Source organism: Trachemys scripta, chromosome 2 (genome assembly GCF_013100865.1).
Source record: "Trachemys scripta elegans isolate TJP31775 chromosome 2, CAS_Tse_1.0, whole genome shotgun sequence".
Taxonomy (NCBI): domain Eukaryota; kingdom Metazoa; phylum Chordata; order Testudines; family Emydidae; genus Trachemys; species Trachemys scripta.
In genome coordinates, this window is record NC_048299.1 from 265,336,099 (window position 1) to 265,349,033 (window position 12,935).

General features: G+C 36.6%; 1 protein-coding gene across 3 annotated transcripts in view; it reads right to left on the reverse strand.

Moving 5' to 3' along the window:
- Nucleotides 1-12,935, reverse strand: part of ASAP1 (ArfGAP with SH3 domain, ankyrin repeat and PH domain 1) — a 293,429-nt gene that overhangs the window by 130,663 nt on the left and 149,831 nt on the right. For all 3 annotated transcript variants that reach the window (XM_034763623.1, XM_034763624.1, XM_034763625.1), the window contains exons 5-6: nt 9,466-9,611; nt 334-408 (exon numbers count right to left, since the gene is read on the reverse strand). In XM_034763623.1, the coding sequence (XP_034619514.1) occupies nt 334-408; nt 9,466-9,611 (221 nt within the window). The remainder of the gene's footprint in view (nt 1-333; nt 409-9,465; nt 9,612-12,935) is intronic.

Sequence of the window (12,935 nt, forward strand, 5' to 3'; positions counted from 1 at the left end):
TTAGGAAACAGAAAATGCACTTAAAATATGTTTATAAACACTTTTAAATTGTAAGTTTAAAACTAAGATATCATTCCAAAAATCATAAATGACATTTTTAAGTCTTTTCTTTTAAATCTTTTCAAATATTCCTTTCTCACGGATCTTAAGACAGATATGAACCACACATTTTCCAAGTGGAATTTTAATCATGCATTATACTTAGCAGAATCCATGCAGATATGATGAGAATAAGTGCCAACATAAGAATCTGGATGCATGGATGGATAGTAAGAAATCTAGGCAACCCTGAAATGTTTCCCTGAAAGTACTCTAGGTTCGCTGAAAACTTACCCCTTTAACTCCTTTCAAGTCTCCTTTTAAGAGAGAATCCAAAGTGAAGATAACATTGTGGCTTAAGCCCTGGAGCTAAGAAAATGAAGAAAAAGCACTAGTTGAGTTTAAAGAAACTCATAAATATCATGATTTAAACAAATATGCTGCACACATATTTTTGTTTCATTTCACTATCAAATGTAGCTGAACCGGTGGCATAAAAAAAAGTTCCACACTAATAGCAAATTCAGATCCATAAAGAGTTAATCAACATGTACATGGATGGAAACAGAAGCATTAAAAAAATATAGGAAACTTATGGACATTCAGGAAAACATGAAAAGTGAAATTAAAATTCACAGATGAAGGAGGTCCAGAAAACAGATCAAGGTAATTTTCAGTTTCCCTAACAAGCAATAGAACATTACTTGGGGAGCAATTTAAGAACATAAGAACAGTCATACTGGGTCAGACCAAAAGGTCCATCTAGCCCAGTATCTTGTCCGACAGTGGCCAATGCCAGGTGCCCCAGAGGGAATGAACAGAACAGGTAATCATCAAGTGATCCATCCCCTGTTGCCCATTCCCAGCTTCTGGCAAACAGAGGCTAGGGACACCATCCCTGCCCATATGCTGGCTTCTGGGTCAATAAGGCTTTTCTTACAGTTCACCAAACAACAAACAAAAGATATGGAGCAATTCTAGCTTATCAATTGTTGCTTTAAAAAACAAAACAAAAATAAAACCACAACTCAGACATGAAAGGTCATTAGCCAACTTGGGCTCCACAGGGCTGAAGGGAAAGTACTACAAAATACAGCAAAAAGTGTATTTTAAGTTGGCATGTTTGTTAATTTAAGGAAGTTTGAAAACAATATCCTAGAATGTGATTCTGGAGATGATCACAGCCTCTGAAAGATATGCCGGGGGGGGGGAAGGATCATGAACATGAGCTACTGCTTAGTTATTGATATCTTCTTCATCTAATACAGTTTGTCAGCATTCTTTCAAATCCCATCCTTTTTATGACTCACAGATATTAGAACTGATTATTATCCTTGAATTCAAAGTGGTTGCAATTCACATGACATACACTCAAGCATCCTGGAAGGAATTTCTTTACAATGGTCTTGAGTTATATGTCAGTAAAATGAAATACATACATTCTAGCTTTTCATATCCATACAAAAAGTTTGTCCTCACGTCACTAAAAGAAAATCATGAACAGCCTTCATATCATCTTCAACTGCATCAACTCTCCTAAGTAGCTTGGAGGTGGTTCAAAACTTGGAAGGGAGACCACACAGGAGTGAGACTGGTTGTTCAATAAGTGGGATTCCTTTCCCAAAGCAGTAATGGAATTAACGTCTCAGCATATTTTCTATTAAACAATACTGAGGCCCTTACTATTTGCAGTTATTATAAGATACAAATATATTTACCCCATTCTCTTTAACAAATACCATTATGCGTAACTATCCATAAGTTTTTATCTGACACAATTTTTTAAGTTCTATTGTATAGTCCAGGGGCCGCCAACGTTCGGCACGCGGCTCGCCAGGGTAAGCATCATAGCAGGCCGGGCCAGTTTATTTACCTGCTGACGCGGCAGATTCGGCCGATCGCGGCCCCCACTGGCCGCGGTTCGCCGTCCCAGGCCAATGGGGGCGGCGGGAAGCCGCGGCCAGCACATCCCTTGGCCCACGCCGCTTCCTGCCGCCCCCATTGGCCCGGGACGGCGAACCGTGGCCAGTGGGGGCCGCCATCAGCTGAACCTGCCACGTCAGCAGGTAAATAAACTGGCCTGGCCCGCTAGGGTGCTTACCTTGGCGAGCCGTGGGCCGAACGTTGCTGACCCCTGGTATAGTCTGTATATGTTTCAGTCTGTGAACAGAATAGGCATCAGCTCAGATTTTTTTAAGACACTTGTACCCAATTGCAAGTACTATTTTGACTGTGCATACTATACTTGCACACAAATTGCTAAATGCAGAAAACATTCATTCACATTTACAAATCCCACAATGATGTATACAATCACAATAAATGTTTGGACAAATTATTTGCACACCCGTTTTTAAACTCGGAGTCTATATACTGGCTGTTTTACAAACTTTGTCTAATAAAATTGTACAGATATTTAACAGTTTGGTTATAACATCAACTGCTCAAATTATCTGAAAGATGTATCTACATGAATGTTAAGGGGGATTTTCAATCAAATTAATTTAACTGAAAAAGAAATCTTTTAGCCTGTGTAGATGAGGCCTTTCTAACAGGATAAACAGCCATATCAAAACATTAATATTTGAGTAATGAACTAACATGCTCACACAGTCTTCAAATTTAGAATGTTACATCATTAAGTTGGGTTTGGAGGAAAAATAATTTCTTATTTTAATGGAGTCCTCTTACCATTATCCTTGGAGGAGATCATGTGGGGATCAGAAAATATCTGAGTGTTGATTATGAAACAAAGTTAGTAGTTACCAGCCAACTTTCCTTCCATAAATAGAACAAATTTAGGCACTCTTAATCAGTGCCTCTGACCTCCGGGATATGTAAAAAGGTGGGCATTTCCCAGCTCCAAGAAACCATGACACGAATACCATCAAATTCACTGGGGTGTGTCAAAGCTACTGCTATAATTTCCCATAAAAACCAGCACTTTGAATTTTCTGAACTTTACACCATCTTCAGACATGAAGATGCATAAAAAGAGACCCTAATAATATACCTGTCAACCAAAATAAAATTAAATCTGAACAGGCATCTGCCTCCTTGAATTATGTCAAAAGATTAATAGGACTACTGAATTGGAAACATTAAGAATCCAATAATAAAAGTCTTGCACAGAAAAATGTCCGTTTAAGTCAGTAATTCTCTGTACCCAATGATTCTGTGTCTGCATCTTAAGCTAATGCTTCTTGCTTCTTCTACTGTGCAAATGCCTGTCCTTCACACTCACTACAAAAGAATGTGTTTGGCTGTCAAAGCATTTACTCATGAAGTGTAAATGTTTCCCCACATGCACAGACACCAAAGATTTGGGGTAACAAGCACAAAAAATTGTCAGGCAAGAGTCCTCACCATGACATTTTGCAACACTAAAGTTCCAGCTGTTCGTTACTTATTATCAAAGACTCTCTGTACTATTCCTGAATATCTATCTAACAGTTCTCTGGATTCCATTCCCTACTATGCCTTTTTTCCAAGAAGTTTCATGAAGGATGAAAAACAAAATCAGATAGCCAGTCTCCCCTCCCCCCAAAACAAAGCTGTTAAATAACAGAAGGATTTTCTGGTCCTCACTTTAAGAGTTTCTGAGAAACTGTACTAGCAGATGTATTTGTGAGAAAACATCCAACAAGTTTTACTGTGTTAGAGTTCATCATCTTTATAAGGCTGCAAATATAACTACCCAGAACAGGTATCTTTCCAGGTGGAAAACCAATTTCCATATTGTGGCTTTTGTGTATTTGTAGACTTTTCCAGATTTACCTGAAGAACCAAGGCACAAGTGGTTGTTTTATAACTAACACAGCATAAATATTCCAACTCAAAGTTTAATGGTATTAGATCCATTGGTGGAAATCAGATTCAGTGTTATCTGGACTTTTTTGAAAAGAAAAAGAAAAGAAAAAGAAAAGAAAAGTTGCTTCTCACAAAGTTAACCATAACTTTCACTTTTATTGCTATTGCTTATGATTGCATTTTGCAACTTTGGAAATTATTTATTATACTACGATATACTTCTTCAGAATTGGAGATTGCAAATAACATACACGTAAATATTTAGAAGCATTCAGCAGCTAGCAAATTCTTTAAATATTTTTCAGAATTAATTTCAATAGAGACAACTCAGGTAATTCATGCTGAGAAGTCTTACCAGAAAAAAATTAATGTAGTTTGACTTCCTGTGTATCATAATCCATACAGTTTTACCCAGTTACTCCTGTATTGAGCTCAATAACTTGTGTAACTAAATTAGCAGGATTTCCACATATATTTAAATTAGGGAAAGAAACATTTTAATCAGCTCCTTTCTTTCCCCCTCTGCATATCTCTTTAATCTTCTATTCAATCTTATATTCTAAATGTCTTGACAAATAAAATTTCTTGTTAATGACTTTTATCTTTATCATTTGATAAATGCTGATTTTTTTATCATCTTTTACCTTTATTTACCCAATATATAAATTTAATTATTTTAGTTTTCTTCCTTGTTTCTGCACCAGCATCACTCATAATGACAGCAATTCCCAGGGGACACAATGGGAGCTAACTGTTAGAGTTGGGTTAGCAGATGGCACTTATACCACATTTTTTGTGACTACTGTTAATTGCAATGGTGAATTTCTAGTTTTTATTGAAATCAGGATTATATTACTTGACAGAAAATATAACCTATGAAAATATAACAGTTCTATTTGGCAGTGTCCTATGAAAAATATGTCAAAATACAAGAAAAAAATCTGAAGTTCTAAACTGAGAAATATATTTAATTATATTAATGGAACAGTTATATAAAACTAGCTCCCTAACTAAAATATTATTAAAAACAAGAGCTGCTTAGCAAGTCTTGTAGTTCACATATCTTTGTAAAAACTTGCTAGAGGTTTTGACAAGTATCAAGTACGGACCACAAAGTTCGCTACAGGGAAGTATCTTCCAAGCACCAGAGAAAACCTAAGGGTCTATGAAAACACTTAATTTTGAGATGACTATCTTACTGTATCTGAAAGTTCCCAGGTTTTATTCCACACAATAAAGGATTTGGAATAAAGTAACAATAACTAATGTCTTAATAAAAAATGATTGTCTCAAAAAAAAGTATATGTATATTTTTATTCTGGGGACCATGTAAAGCCATTATCAAGATTTTTGGCAGTGAACACTAAGATAATTGTTTTGAAATTTTTTTGTATTGCCTGCTGGTTTATGAGGGCCTCTCAAATTTAAGGAACAATCCAATTATAGAAAGGAAAGAAAGCTAAAAGGAAAACCCTTTGACAAAAAACCTGCTTGTTTCTGTAGGAATTTTAAGAACATGTAAAAATTTACTTGTGGCTGCTTTGAATAGTTCCTTGTCAATACCAAATATGAAATAAGAAAAGAGAAAAGTTTATATTTCTCTAATGCAGTGGCTGATACATCTAGCAAAATAGATGAAGTCATTTTTATAGCTCTTCAGATAACAAGGCAGCTCTTATGATAGTCTGGTTTCTCCAGTAAAATGGAAGCTTACTTAATATATCCTTTTTATGCAGTTTGTTTCCCTTATTTTTTTCCCTAACGTATGAATTAAAAAAACTAGAATGCTCTGAATAACCTGGAAATATCCCACATTGTAAAGAAAAAACTTATTTGTGCTCTTAGGGGCATTGTACCTCAAAAGTTTTGACACTGCTTATATTATGTTCATTATGTAAATATCTGACTCTTTTAGTTGTGTTCTTTATTAACATGAAATTAGTTATATGCCGATAAACATTCCTATTTATCATTTCCAAATTTCCTAACAGTCATTCCACCATGTTATCCATTATTTTTATATATGGGATTGGAATTTTATTAAGCAATTCATTTGCGTATACTCTCTCATCACTTCCTACCCTCCAGCTCTACAAACTAGATGGCCTAAGGACAATATTTTGAAAAGTGCCTAGTGATTTTGAAATGCCTTAAAGGCTGTATAAAAAGTAGTACTCAGGACTTGCTGAAAATCAGACCTTTAAGATGTTACAAAAGTTGGGTACCCAAAAATTGAAACATCCAAAATCACTATTCACTTCTGAAAATCTTGACCAAAGTCATCCTACTCTCTTTTACATAAATTCTCCAGATCACTTAGCATCCTAGTTGCCCTTTTCTTCAACTCTTCAAATTAAATATGCAAATGTAAAGGTGATAATCAGAACAGATTTAAAATACTTATGGTTACATTTTCTACCCCCTTTTAATGCACTCTAGCATACTATATACCATATTAGTCAATCTTCACTAAATATCTATGACTCTCAGATCGTAGTATCTGAGGGATACTATCTAATGTTAATCCATGAAAATCCATAAGAAAAATATATATAAACTGGTTTTATTGATGTGTGTTGCTTTGCACTTACCACTAACATTTCAACTGTGCCATTATTTCTCCCATATCTCCATTCACCCAATTAACTAGCATAGTTTTCAATATTGCTTTTGATTAGAGAGTTCATGTGGATCATTTTCTGATTCATTGACTCTGGTAGTATTTTTTTTTCATAACACATTTGGATTTCCTTTAGAAATCATTCCTGCTCAATTTCATTTTTGGTCTCAGATTCATTATACATCTTATAATTATGAATACTCTTTCTTGTGGTAGTGAATGTAGTGGTCAGAGCGGTGGACAGCATAAGAATTCCTGGCTTCTATTCCTAATTGCTATTAATTTGTTGTGTAACTCTGAGCAAGTAATTGAACTTTGCTGTGTCACTTTCCCAAAACATCAGAGTTGTAGTAAAGTTTAATTGATTCTAGCTTTTGCAAAGCACTAATATCTTTGAAGTTCTGAGTATTATAATCATTTCTCAGTGTTAATTTCCTCCACTATCTTGTCCAACCATAAAGACTGAAAAGATCCATCTGGAGTTCCTCAATCCTCCTTTGTTCATTTCCTGCCCTTCGTTGATCAGTGCCTTTAAATTTAGCTACTTGAGACAAAATAATCCTGCCATTTATTATGTTCCCTAACACTGTTTTGACTTTGAAGGTATCTATCTCTAGATTTAGCAAAACTTCCCTGGCAAAATTCCTGAATCTAAGGTGTGAATATAGAAAGAATTATCAGCATGCAAAAATGAGCAAATTTTAATTAAATAATAAATCGCCAGATAAACTCAGAAAAATGTTGACCACCTTCAAAATCTTGATTCTTTTGTAGCTTTTATATTGCCAAGTTACCAGAGCCTGCAGATTCCATGTTTAAATAAAAAACTTGGCCTTTTTTAAAAGTAAGAGTCTCCAGGGATATATCAACTTTTAGGGATATACTAATATTACATGAGCCAGTGATCAGAATCCCTCTGGTATTTGAATTTTGCAGTATTTGTAAGACCATGAACCAAAGGGGAAGTCATCAAAATAAGGAAATACCCAAAACCTCTGAAAAAGCATACATTGCTACAGTTTGCAGGGATCTGAATTTAAAGGAGAATCTTGGAAGTATTTGAGTCTAGATGCCATTGGACAGACTTTGTCAGCACTCCAAACATTTTCTAAACTGAATAGTAAGTGTCTGGATGAAGATTCCATTCCCTTGATGCACACGTCTTATTAACTAAATGTTACATTGAGCTTCTCTGAAAGAATTATGTTGGAAAGTACTCTCTATCCAATGCGACCGTCTGCTATTTTTAGAGGCATTTCTATAGATAAAACAATAGTATTTTAAGCCCAGGTTTATTTTGTGTATGAAATCCTATAGAAGTCTGCTATAGTGCATTCCTGAGCACAAGTTTACAACTACCAAAGGGAGACAGGTTCAATGGAATCAAAGTAACTGGAAGAAATACTTTTCAAGAAACAAGCATGATAACACTTCCATGTTATCTCAGCCTAATTGTGGACTTTAATGGGGAGTGAAGAGAGTGTATGAGTGCAAGAGAAAGTTCTACAGAGACTAAAGACCAAGTATATTGATCTATTCATATTCTCAAAACTATAAGAGAATCCTGTTACTTATGAATAGGGCTCTTCCAAATTCATGGTCTATTTTGGTCAATTTCACAGTCAAAGGCTTTTAAAAATTGTCAATTCCATGCTTTTAGATGTTTACATCTGAAATTTCATGGTGTTATAACCATGGGAGTCCTGACCCAAAAGAGGCTGTGGAGGAGGTTGTGAGGCTATTGTAGTGAGGTTGCAGTATTGCCACCCTTACTTCTGCGCTACTGCTGACAGGGGCACTGCCTTCAGAGCTAGGCAGCCGGAGAGCAGTGGGAGGTGGAGACAGGAGGGTCGCATGGTATGGGGGGAGGGTCATCACTTTTTGGGGTTGGCAGGGCCAGCCTTATGGGTGGGCGACCGCCCATGACCCCATGGTCAGGGGGCGCTGTGGTTAACCTCCCCCCAGCCAGCCAGTAACCCCAGAGTGCTTCCCCAGAGTCGTTGGGGTGGAGTAGGGGGGTTAGGTTATCATGTCACAACTTAAGACATAAAACTTGTGGTGGATGTCCAATGCAGGGATAGTTATCAGATAAAATGAACTGGAGAAGAGTTTGAAGGAGAGCATCCCTTCTTGAAGCTGAAAAAGTGGGGTGTGGGGCTCTGGGCTCCTAGGTCTCGTCAGAGGGGAACCAACCACACTCCTTTTCCTGGTCCCCCGTTAAGAGAGCTGAGGAAGAGGGTTTGGGGCTTCTCTGTCTGGATCAGCAAGGAGCTGACCCCCACCTCCTCACACTGTACAATTTGTTGCTGGGCACTCCCAGCAGTGAACAAATATATAAGTGAACAAATCTATGATCGAATTAAACCACATCCATGGCATCCTGTCTTTCTTCCAGTGTGGACAGACAAATGAGAGATGTTGATTTGCAGAGAAGTCAGATAGGATTCTAATTTTCTTTGAAGTGAGTGGTTCTCTGCCAAGAACCTATATTTTAAATGGACCTGCTAGCAAAGAAGTGAGTGGTTTAACTTTTTTGCAAATTGACTTAGTTTCTGGACTAGGAAAATTTTAACCATTAGTATTATTATTTTAAACAGGCAGGTTTATAGACAGAAATTCTGACAGATCTAGCCTTCTTTAGGATTTCTATACAGACCCCCGTAGGAATTATAGAGGATTGTAGGATTCTTCCAGTCACTTAATTGTGCATCAATTCACACTTTCATCATTCCATCTGACTAGACATTACCATAACCAAATACAGTATGTGTAATATGTATCTTATTCTTTCCAACTGTTTTTGAAGTGTAACTGTAATTGAGGTTATTTCTGTAGTACACGTACACTGATTTCAGTTTAAAATTAGCTGATTTGTTTACAAGACAACATTCTGATGAATATTTACATAGTTAATCAAATCATCAGGAAAATAAAGGTGCTTTATTGTACTTTGTTTTGAATCATTTTATAAAAATAACGTATATAAAACTCCTTACCAGGTTTTTCAGCAGCGTTGATAATTCCTTAGTAAGTGTTGAAAATTTAACAAAAGCAGTGCCAAGATCTGGGTTATCCCGACTTAAAAAATTACTTCCAAATTTATCTAATACTTGTGCATAGTTCTCTTCATTTTGAACATGATCTGAAAAGAGAAGTTCAAAATTAGCAAGTTTCTTTCCTATAACTATCTATTTTAAATCTATACTTTACTACAGAGTATTAATGAAACCAAACTGGTGAATTCACAAATCAGTACCACTGTGTCAAGAAAAACAAATTACTGCATTTACTGAAAACTGGTTATTTTAAAATTAAAATTAACATATAGTCGGAAGTTATTTTTATGTCACCATCTGAATTTAAGGTCACATGTAATGACAATCAATGAAATACAAAATTTATCAATGATTAATAAAGTAATATAACTGAGAAAAGTATGATAAAAAGCTATTTAAGTGGGAACATTAGCTTGTTTTTCAGAAAGTATAAATATCTTCTTTTTTTGTGTGATGTATTGAAATTTACTTGGGAATAAAAATCAAAATGAAGTTATAGCTACTACTATTAATAGAAGAATGTTTAATTACAAACCAAACCATGAAGTCAATAGTATTAGAGATATAAATATGGGATATATTTGACCCCCAATCTGTAGATTAAACAGAAGAAACGGCCCTCATGTTTTGTATTATTCATAATAGAATGTTAGAATTTATTTTTCTAATTGTAGAGATAAGATCTCAATGGAAAAGAAAATATATTACTGCATATCCATGAGGAATGTTATATTTTAATTTTGAAACACTAATTGCAAATCAAGGATATCAAGATGCTTAGACAATTTTGAAATGACCATGTTTGGATGTCAGAACCAAACTATGAAGCTAATCTATAGTTAAAGAAAATTATGAATAAAATCCTAAAATCCTAAAGAAGAAGGAGATTCTGAATTAAGAACCATCACTGTGTATTAACACATTTTCTATTTCTCTTTCCCTGGCATCTCTCTGCCCTTCTTTCTGCTTGTTTGTGTCTCCCATTTAAGTACCACTGTCGAGGAAAAACTCTCACTATGTGCCCTTTAGGGTAGCCTTCCAACTACCCAGACAGCACAAACTACTATACCAAACATGAACAAGTAATAGTGTTGAAAAAGGATACCTTGGTATACCAGTGCATACAGAAGGGCAGGTTAAGGGGGCAGAGTTAAGACTGAAGTATATGGTTTGTGATGTATGGTAGCTAGGATAGCGTGTGTCTGTGGGTAACTTAAGTTTTAATTTCCTTGATTTTGTGGTTTTGAGTAAGATTGTGATGAGTGTTTTGAGCCTGAGTCTGATGAGTCATTTAAGATAATTACCCGAGTCCTAAGGGCCCAGCCAATCCACAAGCAAGGGTCTAGCCAGGTGACTCCAATGCAGGTATACAGGCTCCTAATGAAAGGAGCAACTCCAGTATGCTCAACATTGTTACCTTGTTGGGGATACTCTACTTGCTACTTCTGACAGAGTACTCCTGCTCGCCTCTGCCCCTGTTCCTGCCTCAGCTCCTGTTCCAGCCACAATTGATGGCCTGGCTGTCCTGATACACATATGGTATGTGTAGCAATCTTAACTGTTTCCCAACAGTGTTTTGTAAATTAACATATACAATCTCATACACCTTAAAAACTATTTCTGCTGTGAGAAAGTGTAAATTATTTGCCTGGAGCAATTCCGGAGAAGATCTTTAGTCAGCTATTATTCAATTCTATATTTTTTTATTGCCTTATCAACAAAACAGCTGAGCACCTTCAGGAATGCATAAAGCAAGGTGACTAACATCTGTGACATGTGGTTCATTCTCTCTCGTCCTTTCTAGAGGGGGAGAATTGTATGCGCTGTGGAGAGTTTTGTTTGGGAAGACTTTTCTCTTTCTCGTGCTTTTTAAAAAAATGTGTATATTGCTGTGTGTTTATGTTTCAAAGAGCAAGGTAAAAGAAGTGCACCCTGCACTTGGAGCAGGTGGTGGCAAGGTATGTGATGGCCCTCTGTTTGGGTGGAAGTTTATTTCACAGTCTGGGACTGGCCATGACAAATCTGTCTCCTGCACAGAGTTTTAATTGATCTTTTAGATATCCTGGGCCCAGGCCACTAAGTGCCTTTTAAACACAGATGGAGACTTTGAAGGATAGGTTAACATGTGCTCACAGTAGTTTGTCTTGCTCAGTAAGTATACTGTAGCATTCTGTACTAGCAGGAGTTCTAAAGGCCAATGATTTCACTCCAAGGTATAATGCATTGCTGAAATCCAGATGAGAAGGGCAAAAACATATATAAACAAGGCCGGGTCATTGTCAGCCAGGATGGGTGGGATGTAGTTTCCTGGACAAACAGAAACACTATTTGTGGATGCTGTAAGGAGAGAGCTTAGCATCAAAGAGAAATCTAAAAGCACTCACAAATTACAGATTGAGCTGACCAATTATGCGTGTTTATCTTCAACCAAAGGGGCCTATACCATGGCTGAAAAATACTCAAAAGTCCCTTCCTCTTCCCACCAGCATATCCCCCATCTTTCTCAGTTTCAACCAGGTCTTCTTCATCCATGAATGGATCTCATCCAAGCACTGGGCCATCTTGCTAGTAATTGCATTGTCACAGACAGTAAAGGATAATTAGAGCTCTATCATCTGCATATTGCTACCATTTGAGTCCATGTCATTTTACCAGTTAATCTAGTGGCTGCGTGCAGATGTTGAACAGGACCAGCAAAAAAACTGATTCTTCTGGAATTCTACAAGTTAGAGGTCTAGTGACAAAGGTGCAGTCTCCCATTTCTACTTTTCGGGCATGAAAGGACTTAAAACTATTTTAGAGCCTTCTACTGACTCCTTTCTCAGACAAGACAACAATATCTACAGGTCAAGAGAAGGATGAGAACAGATGTCTACCCTCCATCCATTGACAGCAGGAGATCATCCATCAGTGCCACTAAGGATGTTTTAATCCCACATCCTGACCTGAATTCAAATTATGCTGGGCCTAGGATATTGCCTTTAATCAGAAGAGCTTGTAGTTAGTCCTGGGCTAACTTCTCTATAACCTTGCTCAGGAACAGAAGTTTTTTTAATTGGGCAATAGTTAGAACAGACGTATCCAGGGTGGGTTTCTTCAGTGTTGGTCAGACTATTGTACTCTGGAAAAAAATGGAAGAGAAGATTACTTCCCTGAATGAGGAAATGGCTATTTCAGTTATGAGTGGCACCAGCTGCTTATGACTCTCTTTCACCAGCTAGAAAGGGCATGATTCACACGTCTTAGGTTGAGATTCTTTCGAAGTATCCAATACTTCTTGAGAAGCAAATGTATTTAAACTGAGAATACAGTTACACTAACTTGTGTGTGTTTTTTCTGTTTTTGTTTTTTGTTTTTTAAAAATCTTTAAGAGTCCAATCCTGTAAGTCTAATGTTCTTCCAACAATGTT